This window comes from Pelodiscus sinensis, chromosome 29 (assembly GCF_049634645.1).
Source record: "Pelodiscus sinensis isolate JC-2024 chromosome 29, ASM4963464v1, whole genome shotgun sequence".
In the NCBI taxonomy this organism is placed as follows: domain Eukaryota; kingdom Metazoa; phylum Chordata; order Testudines; family Trionychidae; genus Pelodiscus; species Pelodiscus sinensis.
The window spans coordinates 4638666-4665316 of record NC_134739.1 but is presented as its reverse complement, the minus strand read 5'-3'; the positions used below and the strand labels follow the sequence as shown (position 1 = coordinate 4665316).

General features: G+C 48.8%; 1 protein-coding gene across 1 annotated transcript in view; it reads right to left on the bottom strand.

Moving 5' to 3' along the window:
* The window catches only part of LOC102445239 (corticotropin-releasing factor receptor 1), a 108148-nt gene that overhangs the window by 65096 nt on the left and 16401 nt on the right, over nt 1-26651 (bottom strand). The window contains exon 2 of the mRNA XM_075911382.1: nt 19587-19671. Within this exon, the coding sequence (XP_075767497.1) occupies nt 19587-19671 (85 nt within the window). The remainder of the gene's footprint in view (nt 1-19586; nt 19672-26651) is intronic.

Sequence of the window (26651 nt, the reverse complement as noted above, 5' to 3'; positions counted from 1 at the left end):
TAATGAAATGCTTTTCGAATAATATGAAAGTGTCTGTAAAAAAATCCATATTATCTCAACTGGTCCAAGTTTTTGACGAAACACAAATTTTGTTTGGGTTTAAAGGAAACTTTTTGTTGGTTTTTGGCTTTGTTACTTTTATACAAACAGCAAGGTAAAACATGTGCGATGTGTGGTTTTTTTTCTGCAATGTTTGTTCTAATTTCTATTGGATTCAAATCAAAACAGATTTTTGGGTTTAAAAAAAAAATCTATTTGCAAAGCTTGCTGAAATCCTGGCCATCCCTGGCACGAAAGCTGCAGTGGGAACTCTAGCACCAGCCATGGTGCTGAGTCCTTTGAAATCTTGCGCTGAGCAGTTCTGAAAATGTGGTCCCTGAAGCCCAAGGACCATGCAGGCTGGCTGAGAGTGGTACATGCCCCATCTCCCTAATGTGCGTGCATACTGGTCCCCTGCACTGACAGCTGAGGCTGGGGAGTAACTCTGTTGAGCCTATGCTGTTTGATTTACTAAGTGAAGGAGCTGGGAGGTTTGATTCTTGTCTTAGCCCTAATTTTCACGTGGGTAACAGCAGGTAGAATTGGGATTGTGAGGTCATGGGTTGTGGGCCTCCGAGGAAATGCAAGAAGATGGTTTTGATGGCAGCACCTTGCACCTGGAGCTGGGCAAACATTTTCATGCAAAACTTTTCTGGAAGCAAAAAAGGCAGAATCAGCAACACAGAAACATTTTGCAGGTTTGGGCTGGTTTTGCTGAATCGTTTCAATAGAAAACCACAACCAAAGCGTTCTGAAAAAAATCAGAATTTTTCAGTGTTTCAGTTCCACGAGCCTTTTTGTTTCAAAATTTCCTTCAATTTCATTTGGAAAGTTTTAAAACAGTCACAACGAACAGAATGTTTTGACTTTGCTAAAATGAAATGTTTTGTTTAGCCCAAAATGAATTTACTTTCCGACATTTCCATTTGCCAAAAAATTCAAACAAATTCACTTTGGGTTCAGCTCAAAACACACAGGCTGTGTCTAGACTGGCCAGTTTTTCCAGAAAATCAGCCACTTTTCCGGAAAAACTTGCCAGCTGTCTACACTGGCCGCTTGAATTTCCGCAAAAGCACTGACTTCCTACTGTAAGAAATCAGTGCTTCTTGCGGAAATACTATGCTGCTCCGGTTCGGGCAAAAATCCCTTTTGTGCAAAACTTTTGCGCAAAAGGGCCAGTGTAGACAGCTCAGATTTGTTTTGCGCAAAAAAGCCCCGATCACGAAAATGGTAATCGGGACTTTTTTGCGCAAAAGTGCGTCTAGATTGGCCACGGACGCTTTTCCGCAAAAAAGCGGATGCTTTTCCGCCAATCTAGACGCTCTTTTCCGCAAATGCTTTTAACAGAAAACTTTTCTGTTAAAAGCATTTCCGGAAAATCATGCCAGTCTAGACGTAGCCACGATGTTTATATCCATATTTAAACAGCTCCACTCACAGGCTTTTTCACGTGATGTGTGGAATTCTCTATATAGCTGCTATGAATCAGAGGGGGGTAACTTGTGTTTAAAGAGCATCCCAGGTCCATGCTCTGTCAGGCAGCTTCCATTCCTCTGCATAAACCTCAGGGTGAGCATGTAAGATTAAAGTCTTATACTGAGTGGCCACAGAAACATTTTAGGCTTTACTGGACTCTAAACAGCTCAGTCAACCCAGCCATGTTGTTCTGGGGTGTGAAAAAACACACACAGGGGAGAGGCATACTTAACCCCACCTAACCCCTGGAATTGAGAGCACTAGGCTGATGGAAGAATTCTTAATGTAGCTACAGCCTCTTGGAGAGGCGGATTACGTATGCTCCTAGGAGATCCACCTCCTCCTCCCCCCGGACACATTACAAGGGTGTAGCTGCCAGTGTTCCCTCTAAGGGTACATCTACACTGAAAGCTTATTTCGGAAAAAGCTCTTATGGAAGATAGCTTCCGGAAGAGCTTATTTCGAAATAGAGCGTCCATACAACACGGAAGCCTAAAAATGAGTCTGAGGCAGGCTCCCCTAATGTGGACGTGCTATCTCAATTTAGAGCCCCACGAGGCACTGGGGAGGAATAACCCTGGGGAGGAGCTATTTTGACATAGCAGCAGAGGAGTGTCCACTCACACCCTCTTCCGAAAGAGTTTTTTCGGAAGAGGCCATATTCCTTGTGGAATGAGATTTACCAATGTCGGAAAAAGCCCTCTGTTATTTCGATTTTCTTTTGAAATAACGCAATCGCTGTGGGGACACTAGTATTGTTTTTCAGGAATAATGGCCGTTATTCCGGAAAAACGGTGCAGTGTGGATGCATCCTAAGCTGCGGGGCAGCCCAACTTCACAGGTGATTAATTAGCCCCACCCAGTCAGAGGCTCAGGGCTCCCTGCACAGGGTGGGGCTGATTAATCACCTGTGAAGCTGGGCTGCTGCACCACTTAGAGGGAACCCTGACAGATGCCTATATGGGGCCATAAATTGGCTTAACTATGTTGCTCAGAAGTGTCGCATTTTATAGCCCTGAAAAATGCAGAGGGGTCTATCCAATATTTCTGTGCAGGGCAGCCCTTAGTAGCGAAAGCCTTCTCCGGCCTCCATGTCCATCCCCGATGGAGAACAGGCCCGCCGACAGAAGAGGGGAGGGGGAAGGGAAGGGTCAGGGCAAAGGAGACAATTTCCCTCGGGCCCACGGTGGCTGTCGGCCCCGCCGATGGAGAATATTGCGGACATTTCAAACGGCTTCCAGTTCTACAGATTTATTATTATTACCCTCCAGGATGCTGTACCACCTTGGAGCCCAATTATCAGCCAGGGTCACGTTGTGCTAGGCACTGTACAAATATGGAGCAACCAAGCCTGAAGCGTTTACATTCTAAGACAGGGCTACTCAACTTTGAAAGCCCCAGGGGCCACACTGATATTCACAGCACGTGCTGAGGCTGCAACGTAAGTGTGGTTGCATACACATGCAAATATATGCAAATAGCTTCTTTCACACTGATGGGCATGAATACAAAGATTAAGGCGAGACTACACAATATGCAGGCCCCATTTATGTCAGTTCTCCTGATATTAATAAAATGCAACATTTACCCAATTTCCACCCATATGACAGCACTTTTAATGAGCAATGACAGTCCAGGAATTTAACCACTAAAATGCATATCAACAGAAGACCATTATATTGACTCCTTTTTTGTTTTGGCTTCACAACACTCCAGGAATGTAACTACTAAAACATATATCAACCCAAACCACACTGCAAACCCAAACTGCACCGCAGGCGGCCCACGGGCCATGTGTTGGGTAGCCCTGTTCTAAGAGGAACTAGACAGACTATTATTAGAGTCTGTCAAAAAATGTTCACTGAGAAAGTTACCTGTCAAGTTTCCTGGTTAAAAACCATATTTTTCTGCAGTAAGCTCTACAAACAGTATTTCCAGTGAGGACACATACCCCGAGGATTGTGTGACGCTCACATGCTAACATGACAGGGGCCAGATTAGGCCTGTAGATATACTTCCTGGCTGCGTCTAGACTGGCAAGTTTTTCTGCAAAAGCAGGTGCTTTTGCGGAAAAACTTGCCAGTTGTCTACACTGGCCACTTGAATTTGCACAAGAACATTGACGATCTAATGTAAGATTGTCAGTGTTCTTGCGCAAATACTATGCTGCTCCTGCTCAGGAAAAAGCCCTCTTGCACAAATGCTTTTGCACAAGAGGGCCAGTGTAGACAGCTTAAAACTGTTTTGTGCAAAAAAAGCCCCAATGGCGAAAATGGCGATCGGGGCTTTCTTGTGCAAAACCGCATCTAGATTGGCACGGACGCTTTTCTGCAAAAAGTGCTTTTGTGCAAAAGCGTCTGTGCCAATCTAGACGCTCTTTTCTGCAAATGCCTTTAACGGAAAAACGTTTCCATTAAAAGCATTTGCGGAAAATCATGCCAGTCTAGACCAGTGGTCCCCAACACGGTGCCCAGGGGTCCCCAACACGGGGCATTTGTGTGCGCCCGCCAAGTGCTCGGGGCTGGCCTGGCCCGGGGCACATGGCGCACAGTGAGCGCAGGCCCCGGGAGCACCGCGGATTGACCGCCCGCACTCTGGGCACGCGGTGCATGTGGGGAGCGCCGGCCCCGGGTGCGCAGAGCTTTGGGGGGGGGCACCAGGCCCGGGCACATGGCACTTGGAGGGGGGGGGGCGCACGGCTCCAGCCCCGGGCACGCAGCCCTTGGAGGGGGCACCGGCCCCGGGCACGCGGCTATGGGGGGGGGGTCCCGCCCACGGCTATGGAGGGGGGGCCCGCCCTCTGGCGCTCGCCGGACAAACGGCCACGCCCCCGGCACACGGCAACCTTAAATGGTTGGGGACCACTGGTCTAGACGTAGCCCCTGTGGTAAGATAAATGCCTGCAACATAAGCCCAGGGATCCCAGGTCTAGTATGAGGCCTAAGGCCTAGGATCAATGATCAAGATGCTAATATAAAAGCAAAGTTAAGCTGTTAGTAAGAAGCAGGCTTTGCTAACAGAATCTGTCACAAAGAGGGCTAATGGTGCCAGGCACAGGCTACAAACAGATTCCAGAGGGAAACATCTTGGTACCAACACCCTCCTCTCTCCCCCTCCCCCCCCCCCCCGCCTCCACTCACACACAGATAACAGGAACATACCGCTGCAGGCTCAGGATGGTCTAAACTGATAGATAGTGATCGAATTCCCATGTACAAGATACTAGGTATGTCAGAGGGCAGCCACCAGATATGCCGGGAGTGAGTGATGTGTAACTTACTTGTACCTGTGTATAAAAACATACCTCAAGGGAGTTGTCTTCATCTGACCTCAGCGGCTGTGGTGAGCCCATGCTACTGACTGACTCAAGTCTATTGTTAGACGACATGAAGACATCTGATCCTGTGAAGCTATTACTGTGCTTCTTTCACAACAAACCTGCCCTGGTGCCGTCTGTCCTTGTCTGAGTTTGTGGTCTTTGGGGGGCTCTCTAAGACTATGTCTACCCAGCAGCGTTATTTCGGAATAACAAAATGCGTGTCTACAAAGCAAGCAAATAATGTTGAGCTAGAGGACGTCTTACTCCGACTCCTGAACCCTCATTTCACTTGGAGTAAGGGAGCCGAAGGAAGAGCGCTCTTCCTCTGACTTTCTGCTGTGCAGACCGTGCCAAAATCCGACTTTTTTGACTGCAGCTACACAATTGGCGGGACTGACATTGTGTAGCTTAATTCGACTTCAGCCCTGCAGCGTAGACATGCTGTGGTGGGTATTTGCACAAACCAGCAGGACATGGAGAAGCACATGCATGTAGCCAAACGGGTATCATCACTGACGGAACAAGAAACCTAAAAGGACACCACACCAGCGATGCCAGACAACCACACATCCCTGGAGGTCCAGTCTCTGTTCTCCCTTGGGGTACGTCTAGACTACAAGCCTCTTTCGAAAGAGAGTGTCTAGACTGCAACCTCTTCTTTTGAAAAAGTGAGCCGCTTTTTCGAAAGAGAGTACCCAGGCAGTCTGGATGCTCTCTTTTGAAAACGCCCTGTTTGCATTCAAGAACGCCTTTTTTCGAAAGAGCACTTTCAAAAAAAGGCGTTCTTCCTCGTGAAATGAGGAGTACCACTGTCGAAAGAAAAGCTGCGTTCTTTCGATTTAATTTCAAAAGAACGCGGCTGTAGTCTAGACGCAGGTGAAGTTTTCTCGAAAAAAGGCTACTTTTTTCGAAAAAACCGTGCAGTCTAGACACAGCCTTGGCGTCTCCCATTTCTGACTTTCCCCCTTTCCATTGCATGTGGCAATGGGCTCTTGAGGGCCTCCTGCCAACCCTCTTTGCCCCATGCCAACCAACTGCCCATAAAGGTGACTCCGTGGCAGAGGCATCATTTCAGAAAACCGGGGCAGGTGTCAGCCGAGAACAATAATGACATGCACTGGAATGTGACTTTGCAAAGTGCGTGTGTGTGCCGGGGGAGTGGAGTCTGAGGTTTTGGGGCGGAAGGCGCACAGCAAGCGGCACCTCTGCCCTGTGGCTGTCCAGGGGGCAGCCCTGCGTTTAGCATCTCGGCAGTGCCCAGCATCAAGGCACAAGTGGCGTCCGCCCTGCGAAGAGGGTCCGTCCAAACGACCCCTCTCGGTGCAATTGCTACAAGAAGCCGTGGAGAGCTCTACGCACGGTTCCACTCGAGTGGCTGCTGGAAAAGCAGCGCCCCGTCATTGGAAAGAGGCTTTTCAAAGGGCAGCGCTTTCCCCCAATAAAGTCTAGGCTGAAGAGGTTCCACCGGCGCATTCAGACCAGGGGGTGGCGCCAGGGATGAGAATGCTCTGGAGCCAGGCTCTGTTCTGAGCACAGCGCCTGACTTGTCTCATTGCAAATCGCTCACCTCTAAGAACCCAGCTGCGGGGTGCTTCCCCAGGGAGAGCAAATCCCAGGAGTTACTATAGAGAACTTTCTGGGTGTCTGGCTGGTGAGTCTTGCCCACATGCTCAGGGTTTAGCTAATCGCCATATTTGGGGTCAGGAAGGAATTTTCCTCCAGGGTAGATTGGCAGAGGCCCTGGAGGTTTTTCGCCTTCCTCTGTAGCATGGGGCGCAGATCACAGCTGGAGGATTCTCTGCATCTTGGGGCCTTCAAAGTATTTGAAGGCTTCAATATCGGAGATATAGGTGAGAGGATTATTCTAAGAGGGGTGGGTGAGATTCTGTGGCCTGCACTGTGCAGGGGGTCAGACTAGATGATCATAATGGTCCCTTCTGACCTTAAAGTCTATGAGTCTATAAATGGGGGATCAAGCCCCCTTCCATCACATCCAGCCCAGCGTCATTCGAGGTTTCCAGGCGGGTGGCCGTGCATTCGAAGGCAGACGCTTTCCCAACCCGCTGACATTTTATTTGATTGTTGTTTATGTTAACGACCACTAAGCCTCCACAATATATGTGTGTGTGTGTGTGTGTGCGCGCGCGTTGGGTCTGCAGAGATGTTTTCAGAGGGCCCTTGTCTCTTCTATTGCTGCTGAAGCCAGACAACTGGGATTCTTTTATGCTCATTCATTGAGCACCCCAGAGTGCCGAGTGCCTGAACCTGCATAGGAGAGATGGACCCAGCCCTGCGGAGCTGGCAATCTGAGCTACACACAGCAGTTCAGGTTCAGATCACCCGGAGGATGCCAGTTTATATTCCTAGTCGGGCAGAGCTCACACAGCATGGGAAAACCAGCCATGTTTAAACACAGAATAAGACACTTTAGCTAAGAATCGTCAACCCCAGCCTTCCCCCTACAGCTGGCCGTGCTCACATGACACTAGATTGGACACAACTTGCCTGCCTAGACCAGGTGCAAGATCGGCCTTAAACCCAACTAATTAAAGCACATTCACTAATGGGTTTTCAGACACAATTCATTTTCCCAGACCAGACAAATATCCCAGAGAGCTCCTCACTGAATCGCAGGGCTGGGCATTCCTCACCCTGGCTGGGGAGCGCAGGGGCAGACAAGCTGTGCACTTTGCTCCCGCTCCCTGACAGGGAGGCTATGTCTACACTACAGAGTTTTGGTGGAAAAACGGCTGGTTTTCCGCAAAAACGTGCAGTGTCCACACCTCAAGTGCATTTTTGCGCAAGAGAATCGAAAGAACAGAAGGGCTTTTACGCAATTGCTATTCCTCTTTCATGAGGAAAAACACCTTTTTGCGAGTGTTCTTTCACAAAAAGGTGTGTGTGGACGGGGAAGGGGGTTGTTTGCGCAAAAAGAGGAAAGAGGAAAAAGCACAGGTGCTCCGGTGGCCGTTCAGTGCATAGCAATCAGAGCTTACTTTCACGAGTCTCCATGCAGTCTGGACGCTCTCTTTCACAAAAGTGCATCGTTTTTTTGATGCGCTTTTGCAGTGTGGACGTGCTCTTGCACAAGAAGTTTTTGCGGAAGATCTCTTCCGACAAAAGCTTCTTGCACAAAAACCCTGCAGTCTAGACGTAGCCAGAGAGGAAGCGGAAGAGCAAGCAGCCCAGGTACAAATCTGGGGAACGGGGGTTTTGTCCCCCCGCATTTACCACCCTATACACACACACACACACACACACACACACACACACCATTCCCTGCTCTGAGCCCACCCAGCAAATGTGCAAATAGAATAGAATATCGATAGGCTGTGCCACCTTAATTCAACCCCTTAAGTGTATGACTGTAATGACTTTACAAATACTAATTAGCACCAGTAATTACTTAGCACTAATTCCCGCACTCCTGTGGAGTATGGAGTGGAAGTGTAGGGCCACCATCCCTGTTCCCTGTAGCAGAGAGGGGCTAGAGAGTGGCTCTCCGAACCCCGCTGGAGTGAAAGGTGGCAGCTGTTCAGCCTCATGCAGCAAAGCTCCACAAAGAGGAGGGGAGACCAAGCTTCCATGTGTCTGGTAATTTAATGGGTAGCAGGTTTAAAACTAATAAAAGAAAGTTCTTCTTCACACAGCGTGTAGTCAACCTGTGGAACTCCTTGCCAGAGGAGGCTGTGCAGGCTAGGACTATAATAGAGTTTAAAGAGAAGCTAGATAATTTCCTGGAGGTTAGGTCCATAAAAGGCTATTAGCCAGGGGATAAAATGGTGTCCTTGGCCTCTGTTTGTCAGAGGCTGGAGAGGGATGGCAGGAGACAAATCGCTTGATCATTGTCTTCGGTCCACCCTCTCTGGGGCACGTGGTACTGGCCACTGTCGGCAGACAGGATAGTGGGCTTGATGGATGTTAGGTCTGACCCAGTACGGCCGTTCTTATGTTCTTATGTTCTGGTGGTGCCAGGGCACTGGTGCCAGCGAGCCCCTCCCGAGTAGCTCCGGGGTAAGTGATGGGAAGAGCCGGCGTGTAGGGCAGGAGAATCACAAATCTAAGCGAAGCTAGTGGGGGAGGCGCAGAGGAATCACCACATTGGCTGGGACACCAACATTCACCCCTCAGCTCCTACGGGCTCTGCAGTGGAGGTTTCACACCTCATCTGAGAGGAGGCGCCACCATCAATGTGGGTCCCACTGGCACTACCTCAAGGGGCGTTTGCCACCTCACCTCATCAGCAAGGTTTCTTGGGCCCGCCTGCCTTCCCTTGTGTGCCTCTCTGGAGGGAGCGCGACTCCCACCCTTGCAGTGCCCCTGCAGAATGAATATTAAAATGCACCCGACCCTCAGGGCTTGCCCCACGCTTCAGCTTGTCTGGGTGCAGAGCTCTGGCCTGGGCCCCCCTCTCTGGGCAGCACCCATGGCCCGCTCGGTAATTCTCTTTGAACCACTCCCAGCAAGAGGGCCTGAAGCGGCGGCTTGAGACCTGAAGCCAAACTCCACTCTCTGGCTCTTCCCACAGACACAAGGCAGAACTGCAGCATCTCACGGCTTCGCTCAGGGGATGCGCCCCCTGATCAGACACTGCAGGGACCTGGCCAGTCTTAGCTGGATGGGCAAGGACTCAGAATTCAATTGCTCTGGAACTGGGACTCTTATCTCTGCTGAGCCAGATCCAGGACACCCAGAAACGGCTTGTTGGTGTGTTTGCCTTACACGCTGGCGTTTGTGTTTCACAATCATTTTCACACACGCTCCCCATGGAGGAGCAGGAATCGCAGGGGGACCAGTACTGCAGATGCGTGTAGGTCACTAAATGTGTACGGCCACCTTTACAAATCCACCCCTGGGATTAACCCTGATCGGTCCCTCCAGCTACATTCAGCCTGCTCTCCCTGACATTACGTGCTGCCCTTGCTCACCCTTTTACTGCCATCTTGGGGTCTGACTCACGGCCCCAGCCCCGAGAGTCATAGGATTAGGGGACACAATCTGCTCTCCTCTTCCTAGGGGGCAAAAGCTTGAAAACGGGAGACCGGAGAGCTGTAAACCCAGAAGGCAAATGCAACAAACTTCACCGTTATTATTTGAAAACCATCTTATGATTTTAAGAGAATCTAGGGATTTCGACAGCCTGAGCTGTGAATACTTGGAGTTGGCATCATACGCCTAGGAAAGCAAATTCCCCATTGCTGCTGCTTTGCTGGAACGCTGCTTTCAGAGGCGGGATGATCCAGTGATTATGCCATGAGCGTAGGACTTGGGAACCGTGTGGAGTCAGGACATTGCTCCGCTACAGACTTTTCCTATGACCTAGGGCAAGTCACTTAACTTCGGTGTGTCTCATCTCTGTGCTTTGAGCTGGGCATGGAATCCCAGTTGGAGGAGACATTCCCATGCTAGGTCTGGTCAATCTGATGCGCTAAAAACAGAATGTAGCCACATCGGTACCCATCTGAGATGTGAATTTTATACACGGTGCAGCTAGCCACTCCCACTGCTGTAAGCTACAGACCTAGTCCCTTGACAGGCAAATGCTGGGCTACCCTTTATTTTTAGTGCTGCCTTTTGATCAGGGCTAGCATGGGTATGTCTCCTCCAGCTGGGAATCACACTCATGTATAGACACACTCGAAACCCAGGAGAACAGACCTGCCTCGCTGCAGGCTTGGGAGCATAAATGCATCGAGTGCTGTAATAATGGGTAAGAACCTGAGAGAGAAAACCTCTCTCCAAAATGTTTTTTGATGAGAAAAGCGATTTTGCTGTGAAATGCCAGGCAGCCCAGTGGACACGGTGCTAAATGGCGTGTGGCTCTAGAGGCTAATCAGCCTCGTGTTATTAGCACATGCCATTGCCCGAGCATTGCACAGACATCCGTTAATTGTGTCTCACAGCCTTACTGTGCCGCACATTAGCTTCGTTATAAAACTCCTCAGTTAAAATTACCCTGAACCAAAAGGTTTCATAAATTCCCCTGCAGCTGTGTAAAAATCCGGCCCAAGGGAGCTCTGCTGACTCACGTGACATTGAAACGCACACAGAGAAAAACGGTCTCAGTGGAAATCTATTTAGCTAGTTAGGGATGAGAGGGGATGAATCCACTTATCCTGATCGAAACCACCCAGACCCTGGATTCTGCTCCTGGTTATAGCAGGAGAAATCCCGAAATCAAGGGAACCGTCCTACAGGGGAGCTGATTTGGCTGTGTCTTGGGGCTTGTCTATCCAGAGATGCCTAAGAACATAAGAACGGCCAGACTAGATCAGACCAACGGTCCATCCAGTCCAGTGTCCTGTCTGTGGACAGTGGCCAATGCCACATGCCCCAGAGGGAGGAAACACAACAGGTAATCCTCATGTGATCCCTCCCCTGTCACCCACCTCCAGAGAAACAGAGGCGAGGGACACCATTCCTAACTATTCTGGCTAATAGCCATTGATGGACCTAACCTCCATTAATCTATCTAGCTCTTTTTTGAACCCTGTTAAAGTCCTAGCCTTTACCACATCCTCTGGCAAGGAGTTCCACAGGTTGACTGTGCACTGAGTATAGAAAAGGTAAGCAGTTCATGCTGATGTAATCCCATTTAAACAGGGCTATGCTAATGCATGCTGGCACCTTTTTGTTTATTCTCCCTGGTGCACTTAGCGTGCCACATGTTCAGTGCGTTGCAGTTCTCACCCCTTCAGTCTGGACTGCAGCGTCATATAGACAAGGCCTTAGATAAGTGTCACTCCTGCTGACCCCAGCTGGAATTGTGTACGTGGACCTGAGGCCAGAACGGAGCTCAGCTGTTAACATCACAGCAGCCGCCCTGCGAGGTTCTCTACATTGGATTTATAAAAAGACAGTGGGGTTTAAAGGAGTCTTGGATGAAAAAAGACAATAAACTTTTCTTATTACCATGTTACAGATCTGGGAGTTTGCTGTCTCTGTGTTGCCCCTGTGGCCATTCAGATTGTCAGGGAGGCAGCAGAGAGAAAACTCAAATCCTCCTGCTCTGCAAGCCCAAGCCCTTTGCCACTAGAGCTAAAGGATAATCTCCATTAGCTATTAGCAGTATATGGCTTATGACACACAGCTGAACAGACCAACCTTTACTAAGGAGAGGGCCATGATATTCTTACATCCTAGCCACTTCATTATAGTATTTGTTTGCCCCCTCGCTCAGCTCCTCATCTGCCGTAGGATTTGGGGGAACATAGACTACGTCTACATTGGAAAGGTAAACCTCATCCTACGAGGCATAACGGGGAGGTCGATAAAGGGTTTTCAGGTCGGCGCGGGAGCATCCAGACTAGCGTGCTGAGCCGACAAACAGCTGACCAGCTGTTTGTCGGCTCAGTGCGGCAGCCATTTAAATGTAAATGAAGCCGCGATTATTTAAATCGCGGCTTCATTTCCCTTTGCCGATCAGCCTAATCTATATGGCTCCATCGATGGAACCATGGAGTTTAGACACACCCTGGGGGTGGAGAGTCGCCCACATAGTAACCACCTTTATGGAAGTGGATTAAGTACTGACAGGAGCGCCTTTGCTTGTCTTCTCTGGAGTGCTACAGCATACCGATGCAGCATTGTAAGTGTAGATGTGCCCTTTGATTGGACGCTTTTTGGGACAGGGCTAGTCTTTAGTTCTGCGGTTATATGATGCTCACGCCATAGCCCATCACTGGGGCTGCTAGGCCATCTTACAGTACAAAGTACTGGCAATACTGGAGAACTTTCTATGGTGATGCCAACAGCCCACTACCCTCTGCCTTCGGCTAAGCTGGCAACTCCCAGGGACTGAAGCTAGGTGAAATGCAGCTTTTTGGGGGCTCACTGTCGATTTCAAAAAGCCACGGAAAATTCATTTTGTGTTGGACTGAGGAAAAAAAAACCTCTTTGAAATTTCCAGCAAATTAAAAATTTGAAAAAATGTGGTTTAGGTTGAACGAATTATTTCATTTAGATTCCAAGCATTTTTAAACATTTTTGAGTCTGCATAACAATCAAATTAAAGGAACTGTGAAATGAAATGTGGTTTGAAAGAGAAAAGTCAAAATGTTTTGTTTTGAAAACATCAACCATTTTTTTTGAAAAAAAAAAAAAAAATCCTAAATGAAAATTATGGAAAAATCAACATGTCTTTGAGAAATGTTTTGATGGCACCAAACAAAGCAGCATTATTATTGCGGAAAAAAGTTGAGTATGAAAAATCTTGCCCCGCTCTTCCTGTGACTACCAGGAGCCCTCATTTACACTTTGCCTGCCTCAGACCTTGTTCCGTTTCTCCCTCCTTTTATGTCTTTCACCGTATCATACCCCTGGACTCTGACTGTCGCTGGTTTCATTGGGAACAGAGGACTTTCCAGGCCAGGTTAGAATGATTGTCCTTCTAACTAGCATTCTTACTTGTAGGCTATGTCTAGACTGGCCAGTTTTTCCGGAAAATCAGCCGCTTTTCCGGAAAAACTTGCCAGCTGTCTACACTGTCCACTTGAATTTCCGCAAAAGCACTGACTTCCTATTTTAAGAAATCAATGCTTTTTGCGGAAATACTTTGCTGCTCCCATTCGGGCAAAAGTCTTTTTCTGAAAGACTTTTGCGCAAAAGGGCCAGTGTAGACAGCACAGTAGTCTTTTCCACAAAAAAGCCCCGATAGCGAAAATGGCAATCGGGGCTTTTTTGAGGAAAAGTGCGTCTACATTGGCCACGGATGCTTTTCCACAAAAAGTGCTTTTGTGGAAAAGCATCCTGCCAACCTAGACGCTTTTTTCTGAAAATGCTTTTAACGGAAAACTTTTCCGTTAAAAGCATTTCCGGAAATCCATGCCAGTGTAGATGTAGCCGTAATGTCTATACACAGTGTTCTAAAGTAACATGCAAGCTTTGCTTTATAACTGTACTAACACCTGCTCTGAACTTGTGAATTCAGGTGGGAGGAGTGGTTTCCTCACCCATCCAGGAGGACTAACAGGGCTATTGTGACACATCACAATAGAAAGACTTTGCTAATTGTCCCTACAAAGGCTTCTCCCATCCCTTTGGAGCAGTGAAATAAAAACAGCTGATAAGAATGTTTTCCATCTCTTTGGAGCAGTGGTCCCCAACGTGGTGCCTGCAGGTGCCATGGCGCCTGCTGGGCCATTTCTGTGCGCCCGCTGAGTGATCAGGGCCGGCCCCGCCCCCAGGCGTGCGGCGCATGGGCGGTGCTAGCCCCTGGGCGCATTGGCGGCACCCCGGGTGCACAGCACATGGTCAGTGCCGGCCCTGGGTGTGTGGCGGTTAGGCGGCTCCACCCCTGGGTGCGCGGTGCGAGGTCTGTGCTAGCCCCAGCTCTGGGCGTGTGGCATATGGGCGGTGCCGGTCCCGGGCGTGCAGCACAGGGCAGCCTCCCCACCGGGCATGCGGCGCATGGGCACTGCCAGCTTCTGGGTGCATGGCACAGGCGCCAGCTCCGGGCACGCAGCGCATGGATGGTGGTGGTCCCGCCCCCGGGTGTGCGGGCCATGGGCTGTTCTGGCCCTGGGTGCGTGGCGTATGGGCAGTCCCACCCTTGGGCGTGCAGCACAGTTGCGGCACCAGCCCCGGGAGTGCAGCGCATGGGTGGCGCCAGCTCTGGGCACACAACGTATGGATGGCCCTGCCCCTGGGTGCCCGGTGTGTGAGCGGCCCCACCTCCGGGTGCCCGGCAGCCCCAAAAGGTTGGGGACCACTGCTTTGGAGTCTCACAGACCTGAGGCTCTGGAACAAAAGCAGAGATCCCTCTGGTCAGCCTGGGTTAGCCCTGAAAAATATTCAGTGTTGACCGATTATTGCATCTGTGTCAGCTTTAGAGACACAGTCTAACTCATTTGTAAGATATGTTGCTTGCTTTACCCTGTAAATAGCTCGCTCGTTGCTTTTTCCTAGTTAATATACCTTTAGTTGGCTTATGCCAAGTTAGATCTCACAGCAAGACAGTGCTGTAGCCAAAGGTACAAATTCACCCAGACAAACGGCTGGTCTCTTGGGACTGAAAGGGACCTGAATATGTTGTGATATTTGGTACAAACGACCCTTTATCACTAAGTCCAGCTAGCCTGGGTGCGAGACAGACTGCTGGAGGGAATTGTCTGGGCCTCCATGGTAAGACGACGACAGTGCTTCAGGAGTTCACAACCGGTACTGCCTTGCTGAAATCCAACACCGCCATTCTGGGAAGTCTACCCTTGTTTTTTGACAGTCTGGACTAAGGCTGAGAGTCAACATGACACTCTTACTGGCTGTTTCTAAACAAGGCCCAAGGAAGTCTAAAGCAGGCTGCTCAGAGATAACCAATCACTAGAGAAATGTTGTCCTCACCTCCAGTAGCTGGAGTGGTTGACCTTCAGGCTACTTCTAGACTGCAGGCTTCTTGCACAAGAAGCTTTCATCGGAAGAGATCTTCCACAAAAACGTCTTGCGCAAGAGCGTGTCCACACTGCAAAAGCACATTGAAAAAGCGGCAGGCTGCATGGACGCGCTCTCTAAAGTAAGCTCTGATTGCTATGCACAGAATGGCCACAAGGTCACCTGTGCTTTTTCCTCTTTCCGCACAAAAAAAACCCTTCCCCGTCCCCACACACCTTTTTGCAAAAGAGCTCTTTCGCAAAAATGCGTTCTTCCTCGTAGAATGAGGAATACCTACGTTGGAAAAACCCCTCTGTTCTTTCAATTTTTTTGCGCAAAAACGCGCTTGAGGTGTGGACGCTCGTGAGTTTCTTTGGGAAAACTCTGTAGTGTAGACATAGCTTCATTCACTAGAGTTTATGTCTGAATACCGGCTCGAATGCTGGTCCTGACACAGCACCTGACACAGTGTGGTCCAGGTTCCTGTGCAAGGTCTCTAGCTGCTAATATGAGAGTCCTAGCTAGGCTTGCCAATGCTGACTGAAGAAGCTATTCCAGGAGATTCCCCCCTCCCATGACGCAACGTCCGTTTCTTAAAATACCCTGTTAAAATCTCCAGAATTGATTCAATTGTCACCAGGAGATTGATGTTGATTCCAGGAGACTCTAGTCCCTGAGGGCTGAAAACCCTAGTCCTAGCAATGAATATTATTAATGACTCATTATTGCTATTATATGATTAAATATTAATTATTATTATTCAGACTTTCGTAACTGTGAAAGGCCTGACTCTGCTTAGTTACAGCAGCACAGCACACGGGGAGTGCCAATGCAGGATCCCTGGGGTGCAGGGAGGGGAGTCAGAGCCTTAACTCAGGGCTGGATAAAATAGAGGAGATGAGGCCTGGGTTTCAGAGGGAGAAAGTTGCTGACATGGGGCTCTGAGGGAGCAGGGTCCTGGCTCCACCTGATGTATCCAAGCTAACTCTGATTGAGCCAACATACTGAAATAGAGGGTAGCCTTGGCACAGCAAGTGGTGGGAAGTGGCCATGCCTTGGGTCTCGGAGAGGTATCCACTTGGGGCACCTAACCTTCCACCACTTACACTAATGTTAGTGCACTCTCCTGACAGAATCATAGAATCATAGAATACTAGGACTGGAAGGGACCTCGAGAGGTCATCGAGTCCAGTCTCCTGCCCTCATGGCAGGACCAAATACTGGACCATCCCTGATAGACATTTATCTAACCTACTCTTAAATATCTCCAGAAATGGAGGTTCCACAACCTCCCTCGGCACTTTGTTCCAGTGTTTGAATATCCTGGCAGTTAAGAACTATTTTTCTAATGTCCAACCTAAACCTCCCTTGCTGCGGTTTAAGCCCATCGCTTCTTGTTCTATCCTCAGAGGCCAAGATGAACAAGTTTTCTCCGTCCACCTTATGACATCCTTTTAATTACAGGCAGTCCCTGTATTAGGTGAAGCTAGCACCCTCCCCCCCAGCAGACCAGGGAGACGTGGAGCGGCTTTTCTCAGCAGACACCTCAGTTTGAGAATAAAGGACTGAGGGTATGTCTACACTACCCCGCTAGTTCGAACTAGCGGGGTAATGTAGTCATCCGCAATTGCAAATGAAGCCTGGGATTTGAATTTCCCGGGCTTCATTTGCATGAAGCCGGGCGGCGCCATTTTTAAATGCCGGTTAGTTCGAACCCCGTGCCGCGCGGCTACACACGGCACGGAGTAGCTAGTTTGGATTAGGAACCCCCCCAGCTCCTCGTGGAATGAGGAGTACAGCTAGTTCAGATTAGGAAGCCTAATCCGAACTAGCTACTCCGTGCCGCGTGTAGCCGCGCAGCACGGGGTTCGAACTAGCCGGCATTTAAAAATGGCGCCGGCCGGCTTCATGCAAATGAAGCCCGGGCAATTCAAATCCCGGGCTTCATTTGCAATTGCGGATGACTACATTACCAACGCTAGTTCGAACTAGCGGGGTAGTGTAGACATACCCCGAGGGAAGTGAGGTGTGGGAGAATAAAACTGAGCTCTGGAGAAATGTTTGGCTAGAGTTTCCCCTACAATATGTACCAGTTCCGACTTACATACAAATTCAACTTAAGAACAAACCTACAGTCCCTATCTTGTATATAATCTGGGGACTGCCTGTACCTGAAAACTGCTCTCATGTCTCCCCTCAATCTTCTCTTTTCTAAACTAAACAAACCCAGTTCTTTCAGCCTTCCTTCATAGGTCATGTTCTCTAGACCTTTAATCATTCTTGTTGCTCTTCTCCTCTCCAATTTCTCCTCATCCTTCTTGAAATGCGGTGCCCAGAACTGATCGGGGCTAGCCTGGGTCTGGATGCATCTACACAGCACCCTTACCTTGAAATAGCTTATTTTGAAATTTGGCGCTGTCTACACGTGCCAAATTTTGAAATAAGGCACTATTCCAAAACGTCCCTTAACCCTCGTGCAATGAGGTCTACAGGGACATCAGAATAGCGAACCCGTTATATTTTAATATAATGGGCTTGCTCTTAAGACACAGAATAGCTATTTCGGGATGCCAGAGGGATACTCCGCAGTGTAGACATAGCCTATGTCTCCTGGAGCTCGAAGTGTAGCTGTACCTGTTGTGTTTCTCCCAGCTTCCACAGCATCACGGGCCCAGACACGTGTGGCCTGAACTCAGCCTCACAAAGGGGTCGGAGGCCTGGCTGATTCGCTGCAGGCCCAGGGTGTTTCACCGAAGTGACAGCCAGACCCCGTCCAGTGCAGCTGTGCCACTCGCCCTTTTCCGACAGCTGCACTGTGAGCAGCAATCCTACGGGGTTTTCTGCAGCCAGCTCTCTGCCAAGGCTGGCACAGTTGCCGGGTTCCCTGGCCCCCTGCTGTGTGAAGACGCCGTCCCCATGATGCGTGCAGAGTGGCTATTTTGCCAGCTCGCTGCACACGCTCCAGCTGCCGCCAGCCAGAGAGGAAGGGAGTCACCCTGCGCTGGTGTCAATTCTTAAAAAAAGTAGCTGCAAGGTGAGCTAATTGGTGCCACATGGCAGGCAGCATCCATCAACATGGCTCCCGTGAGTCCATCAGTCACCCTGACAAGCTGCCGATAGGCAGGGCGCTGGGTCAGACCCAGTGATTTCTCAGAGGCCATGGTTTGGAAAATAAACCAGCATCTTCATGCAAGAGACCAGAGAGGCTAGTACCTTCCCTTGCACCCCCCCTCAGCCCCACGGGCGGCATGGCCAGGGATGCTCTTGTCTCATGGGCAAATATCCGCAACTTTTAATGGCTGGTGGGGGAAAGAAAGAGACCTGAGGTGTGGATGGGAACCCGGTGTGGCGAGAGGTGCTGGACAACCCTGCCATGCACTGAATAGTCACAGAACGGAGATGGGGCTTCATTCCCCAGAGCCGGTTTCACCTCTGGCCTCTGGGTAGATTTCCAGCAAGAACTGGTGTTCAGCTGTGATGGTGGCGCTCGAACGAGACCCACCAGGCTTGTTTCATTTGGCAACAACTCTCCTGCGCTTGAAGCAGCTGCAGACTTCATAGAATCACAGAATCCCAGCGCTGGAAGAGACCTCAGGAATCATCGAGTGCAGCCCCCTGCCCAAAGTAGGGCCAACCCCAACTCCATCATCCCAGCCAGGGCTTTAAATCAAGCCGGGACTTAAAAACCTCTTGGGGATGGAGATTCCACCACCTCCCGAGGGAACCCATCCCAGCGCTTCCCCACCCCCCTAGGAAATAGTTTTTCCTAATCTCCAACCTAGACCTCCCCCACAGCAACTTGAGCCCATTGCTGCTTGTTCTGCCATTTGCCACCACTGAGAACAGCCTCTCTCCATCCTCTTCAGAACCATGCAGTTAATGTGCACTCAGCAACTCCAGGGCTGTGTCTAGACTGGCCAGTTTTTCCGGCAAATCAGCCGCTTTTCCGGAAAAACTTGCCAGCTGTCTACACTGGCCGCTTGAATTGCCGCAAAAGCACTGACGATCTCATGTAAGATTGTCAGTGTTCTTGCGGAAATACTATGCTGCTCCCGTTCGGGCAAAAGTCCTTTTGCGCAAAGGGCCAGTGTAGACAGCTCAGCTTTGTTTTCGGCAAAAAAGCCCCAATCGCAAAAATGGTGATCGGGGCTTTTTTGCGGAAAAGCGCATCTAGATTGGCACAGAAGCTTTTCCGCAAAAAATGCTTTTGCGGAAAAGTGTCCGTGCCAATCTAGACGCTCTGTTCCGAAAATGCTTTTAACGGAAAACTTTTCCGTTAAAATCATTTCCAGAAAATCATGCCAGTCTAGACGTAGCCCAGAAGTAAAGCCGGGCAGGTGTGGGGTGGGGGCGGGGGTAGGATTGGGGGTGCGGGGAACGTGCTTACCGGTGGTGTTACTGATTGGAGATAAATTTTCACAGTATTGATCCTGGATAGAAGCCGAGATGGGGCCGATCCAGAGGATAAATACCTGTGGAGAGAGAAGGGGGAAGCAAACACTGTTAGGGCGATACCGACCTCGCATGCAGAACTCAGTCCCCGCTCGTGAGGGACCTCAGGGACCGTCCCTTGTGTCAGCTCTCTCTGGCTGAGCCCTGTGCACAGACACCTCATCACAGCCGGTGCCCGAGCCAAAGCCATCCCTGGTAGAACGCCCCAGAGCCAAAGGAATTGCTCCCTGGATGAATGTGGCCCAGTACATCTAATTCCTAACTCCCTGCCTGCTTCAGCATGGAGCCATTCCCACCTCCAGTCGCTGTGCGGGTTGTGACGCTCAGGCTAATTCTGCTTCCTGCAAATTCTGCTCTTGTGATGCTGTTAGAGAAGACTCACTCTGGGAGACGCAGGGCCTGGGCTATCAGAGAGTGTTATTTATTATGAATTAGTAGTAGTAGTATTTTCTGTGCAAATGTGCAATAAACTTCTTTTGCTCCTCTATGGGGCTGATCCTCATAGATACTAATAATTAAGGAATATTTGGCACTTTTATTCAGTAGTTCTCCTTGTTTTATAGACGGGGAAACTGAGGCACCAAGCAGGGAATCATATTTGCCTAAAGAGCCTTCAGTGAACATACCTTATAGCAGGGGTGGGGAATCTTAGGCCCAGGGGCCAGATGCAGCCCCCAGCTTGCCTGGATCCGGCCCCCGAGGCTCAGGAATCCTCCCACATTGGGGACCCCGCACTGGATCTCCAGCCCCCCCACCACCCATCCAGGGCTGAAGCACATTAAATCTACTAGCCCGGGCCCCCTAGGCACTGGTGTGCAAGGTGAATGTGAGGAGCATCCCTCAGTCAGGGGCTTCTCACTTGTGTGCGGCCCCCAAATGATTTTTCTCTGGGTCAGCGGCCCCAGACCCCCAAAAGGATCCCCTCCCTGCATTATAGTTACACTCACTTGAAGCACCCTTTCCATCTCCGAGGTGTATAAGGGGTTCCTAGTGTAAATGAAGATTAGGCGCTCGGGTGGCATATTTCTTTTTAATGTATCAGATTTATTCCATCGCTTCCTGCCCTCCCCAAAAACCAATCTAAGTGTACGTCTAGACTACGGGCTTTTGTCGACAGAAGTTTTGCTGACAGATACTGTCGACAAAGCTTCTATCGACAAAGAGCGTCTAGACTACATCCAGTTCTGTTGACAAAGCAAGCCGCTTTGTCGACATGACAATAGACACAAAGGACAGTGTAGATGCAATAATGTCTTCTGTCGACAGAACTCTGTCTACAAAAGGCGTTATGCCTCGTAGAATGAGGTTTACAGCTGTCAACAAAACTGCTGAGTTCTGTTGGCAGCAGTGTAGACTGCTATAGTCTAGACTGCTACAGCAGGTATAGTTTTGTCGACAAAAGTCCACTTTTGACGACAAAACCCTGTAGTCTAGACACACCCTAAGGGTATGGCTAGACTGTGAGGATCTATTGGAAAAAGATACACAAATCATAGAATCATAGAATAATAGGACTGGAAGGGACCTCAAGAGGTCATCGAGTCCAGCCCCCCGCCCTCAAGGCAGGATCAAGCTCCGTCTACACCATCCCTGACAGATGTCTATCTAACCTGTTCTTAAATATCTCCAGAGAGGGAGATTCCACCACCTCCCTTGGCAATTTATTGCAATATTTGACCACCCTGACAGTTAGGAATTTTTTCCTAATGTCCAATCTAAACCTCCCTTGCTGCACTTTAAGCCCATTACTCCTTGTCCTGTCCTCAGAAACCAAGAGGAACAAATTTTCTCCTTCCTCCTTGTGACACCCTCTTAGATATTTGAAAACCGCTATCATGTCCCCCCTTAATCTTCTTTTTTCCAAACTAAACAAGCCCAGTTCATGAAGCCTGGCTTCATAGGTCATGTTCTCTAGACCTTTAATCATTCTTGTCGCTCTTCTCTGTACCCTTTCCAATTTCTCCACATCTTTCTTGAAATGTGGCGCCCAGAACTGGACACAGTACTCCAGCTGAGGCCTAACTAGTGCAGAGTAGAGCGGCAGAATGCATATCTTTTTCTGATACATTTTGCGTATCTTTTTCTGATACTTTTGTCAGAAGAGGCTTTTCCAAAATTGGGCCCATCTAGACTGGGCCATATTTCAGAAAAAACCCTCTTTTGAAAGCCCCTGTGGAATGAGGGATACAGGGGCTTCGGAAAGAGCACGTCTGCTCTTCTGCAAAAAAAAAGCAGAAGAGCAAACACGTTCCCTGGACGTGGCAGAGTTTTTTCGGGATACCTCCCAAAAAAACCCACAGTCTAGCCTTATTCAGTCCTGATTTGGTTGTATTGCCTTTGCGAATGAATTGCAGCTCTGCCACTTTGTAATGTGATTTTGAAGGGCTTTTTGTTTGATGTTTGATGTTTGGTTTTTTGGTTTTTGCAGAAGGATGTCTCTTTTAACTCCATTACCCAACGTCCCGGGCGGTTAAAGTGTCCCCTCAGGTCAGATAAAAATGCCCTGGCATGTGCGAAGGCTCCTGTCATTGGCTGTTCTGCCAGGCCATGAATGGGAAAGGCTTTTGTTACAACCCTAATGTTCTGGCGGACCCTACTTTCTATCACGTCTGGCTTGGGTAAACCTGACATCAATCCTGGGCAACGGAATGCAGCGGCAGATCTGGGACTCGATTAATGAAGAATTAAAGGCGGGTAATGCAATGAATGCAAATCAGCACGGGTTTATGGAAACTAGAGCCGCTCAAACGAACTTGATATCTTTTATGGATGAGATTAGAAGTTTGATTGATAGAGATAACAGCATTGGCATAATAGACTTAGATGTCTGGATGTTGTTTGACATGGGACCACTCGATATTTTGATTAAAAACTAGAATAATATAAAACGAACATGTTCAATGGACTAAAAACAGGCTAAATGCTAGCTCGCAGAATGTTGCTATCAAAGGAGAATCATCTTCAAGTGGGTCTGTTTCTAGTGGCATCCCACCGGGGCTGGTTCCTTGCCCTAGGTTATTGAATATTTTTATCAGAGACCTGGAAGTAACCATAAAGTTTGCAGACGACTCAAAAACATGGAGATTGGTAAATATTGAAGCAGACAAGGACACTCAGGCTATGTATACATTGCATTCCTCTTCCAAGAGAGGAATGCAAATGCAGACAAGTGAAATTGCAAATGAAGCATGGATTTGAATTTCCCGCGCTTCATTTGCATCATCGCGGACCGCCGCTTTTCTGAAATAGCATCTTTCAAGAAAACCCTTCCTTCAAAATAACCCTTACTCCTCATGCTCTTTTGGGTACTTCTACACTGCGGGGGTTTTCCAGGATACCGGAAAAACTCTGCTGTGTCAAGGAATGTTTTTGCTCTTCCCCTTTTTTTTGCAGAAGAGCAAACACGCTTTTCCGGGGAGCCCTGTATGCTTTGTTTTATGAGGGATAAGGGCTCCGCAGAAAGAGGAGACTTTTCTGCCATTTGGCCCTGTCTAGATGGGGCCAAATAAGTCTAGACAGGGCAAAATGGCGGAAAAACCTCTTCCGGAAAAACAATCGGAAAAAGCCACGCAAACTGCGGAGCACAATTTGAGTAGCTTTCTCCGAAAAAAACCTATAGTGTAGACCTAGCCTTTCTGAAAAAGCTTTATTGGAAAAAGGCTTCTTCCTCGTAGAAAGAGGTTTACCGCTGTTGGAAAAACACCTCCGTTCTTTCAACTTTCCATCAAAAGAACGCTACTGCAGTGTGGATGTAAGTGTAGTTTTTCCGGAAAAACTCTGCAGGTAGGCATACCCTGAGGGGTCATGGTGTGCCATCAGCCAGACAGGAGCTCCTGGTGTGAGTCTGTGGCCAAACAAGCCAATGCAGTCTCAGGATGCGTAAACAGGACAATCTTGTAGCTGGGGCACCAATGTGACCCATACTGGTATCCTGGGTCCAGATCAGGTGCTCACCATTGGACAGGAGGCCGAACAATTGGAGAGGGTTCCGAGAGGAGTCGCAAGAATTATGAACATTAGAAATGATGTTGAATAGAGCTAGACACAGATAACTCAATTAACCAAAAGAAGGCTGAGGGGCAGGGTGACTTGATCGTGCTCCATGAGAGTTTCCATAGTGTATGGCTACGTCTAGACTGGCATGATTTTCCGGAAATGCTTTAACAGAAAAGTTTTCCGTTCAAAGCATTTTCAGAAAAAAGCGTCTAGATTGGCACGGATGCTTTTCCGCAAAAGCACTTTTTGCGGAAAAGCATCCGTGCCAATCTAGATGCGGTTTTCCGCAAAAAAGCCCTGATCACCATTTTCACGATCGGGGCTTTTTTGCGCAAAACAAATCTCAGCTGTCTACACTGGCCCTTTTGAGCAAAAGTTTTGCGCAAAAGGGACTTTTGCCCGAATGGGAGCAGCATAGTATTTCCACAAAAAGCACTGATTTCTTACAGTAGGAAGTCAGTGCTTTTGCGGAAATTCAAGCGGCCAGTGTAGAGAGCTCGCAAGTTTTTCCGGAAAAGCGGCTGATTTTCTGGAAAAACTGGCCAGTCTAGATACAGCCAATGAGTATTTAATAATGGGCTGTGTAGTCGAGAGAAAGATCTAAAACAACCCAACACTGGAAGCTGGAGCTAGTATAATTTAGGGTACGTCTACAGAGCCACATTATTTCGAAATTACTTGGTCTGCGTCTACTCAGCAGGCAGTTATTTCGAAATAACATCAAAACACTGTCAAGCTGGAGGACTTTCACTCCGACTCCTGCAACCCTCATTGTACGAGGAGCAAGGGACGTCGGAGGAAGAGTGCTCTGTTTCGAAATGCATGCTGTGTAGACGCTCCCAATTTTGAAATAAGCCCATTTGAAATAAGCTACGCCATTGACGTAGCTCGCTTTGTGTAGCTTATTTCGCATTAAGCCCTGCTGTGTAGACACACCCTCAGACTGGAAATAAGGCCTAACTTCTTTACCAGTGAAATTAACCTTTGGAGCAAGTGCGGGGACAAAGGTGGACTCTCCATCCCTAGGCATTTTAAAGCAGGATGGGCTGTTTCGTGAGCAGCTCTGCTCTAGAGATACGTCAGGCGCTCAGACTAGATATCACAGTGCTCCCTTCCGGCCATGGAATGTCTGACTCTCTGCACCCCTCCTGCTACAACGGGGCTGAGGAATGTTGCTGGGACTCCGCCCAAGCCTGGTCACTGGTTCTGAGGGTGAGGGGAACACTCCCCCTCCAGCACTGGGAGCTATTTTGCATCCCGGTCTCTGCATTGCTAGCAGAGTTTCTCTAGCTCAGCCCCTCTCTTCTGCCCCAGCTTTCCATTGCTTAAGCAGACTTTCCCCTCTGGGCAGGAATCCTTTGTTTTGCATCTTCCATTCCCATGGAAAATGACCAGGTTAAAGATGGATTCTGGTACCAGGTGGCATGGTCACATCTTGTCCTGAGACTAACCACCCTTTGGGCTTACAGGACAAAAAGGCCACTTACAGGTCAGTGAGCTGATCACTGAGCCAATAGGTTTCTGGGGCACCATTAATGACCATCATTAGCACACTCATTAGCAATGTCATTAGCACACTCAGAACTCTAAACAGATAAGCACATAAGAAAAGCCAGACTGGGTCAGACCAAAGGTCCATCTAGCCCAGCGTCTGTCTGCCGACAGTGGCGAATGCCAGGTGCTCCAGAGGGCGTGAACAGAACAGGGAATCATCAAATCTTCTCTCTCCTACCATCCATTTCCAGTCTCTGACAAACAGAGGCTAGGGATGCCATTTCTACCCATCCAGGCTAATAGCCATTGATGGACCTAGCCTCCATGAATGTATCTAGTTCTTTCTTAAATCCTGTTAAAGTCCTAGTCTTCACAACATCCCCTGGCAAGGAGTTCCACAGATTGACTCTGTACTGCATGAAGAAAAATTTCTTTTTGTTTATTTTAAACCTGCTACCTATTAATTTCATTTGGGCTATATCTATACAGCAACATTATTTTGAAATAACTACAGCCGGTCCCCAAGTTGCGAACGGTCGACTTATGACCGTTCGCAGTTACGACCAAAAATGTCGTAAATGGCGGAGCCCGAGTTACGAATGCGATCCGCGCTTAAGAACAGCGCGGTCGCGTGTAACTCAATGGAGACCGACTTACGAACAAACCGAGTTACGACCAATTGCTTGGTCCGTAACCGGTTTGTAAGTCGGAGACAGGCTGTAATGTTATTTCAAAATACCATAGTCCGCATCTATACAGCCAGCAGTCAAGCTGGAGGACTTCTTACTCCAACTCCTGTAATCCTCATTGTACGAGCAGTAAGGGAAGTCGGGGGAAGAGTGCTTTATTTCAAAATAAGTGCTGTGGAGACAGCACCAAAAGTCGAAATAAGCTATTTCGAAATAAGCTACGCAATTGACATAGCTCAATTTGCAGAGCTTATTTCGAGTTAAGTCCTGCTGTGTAGCTGCACCCTTGGTGACCCCTAGTTCTTATGTTTTGGGAACAAGTAAATAACTTTTCCTTATTCACTTTTTCCACACCAGTCATGATTTTATAGACCTCTCTCACATCCCCCTTTCCTATTGCTCACTTCATACACAGAATGATGTATGCACAAAATTAGGATATGCAGATCCAGCAGATTGTGACATTAAAATTGATCGGTTATGTGAGGTATTTTGTCTAAAGCATCTTGGAGTTCTGCATATTCATAGTCGTAAGCTAATTCTCATGTAGCGGCGGAGGGAGGGGGTCACGAGGAGCCCAGACACATCCCCTTGTTGTCAGTCAGGTGGGGTTGTCCCGATGAGTTCCTGACAGGTCCTCCACTCTGTCAAGGATGATAGACTTCCAGCTGCGTGTGTGTCTCCGTGTGCAAATAGTTAACATGACAGACTCCGAGAGAGCCCCCAGAGACCACAAATCAGAAAAGGATTGAAAGCACCCGAGCAGGTTTATTGCCAAGCGACGTACAATAATAGTGGTCAGTGAACAGACTCACTGCTGC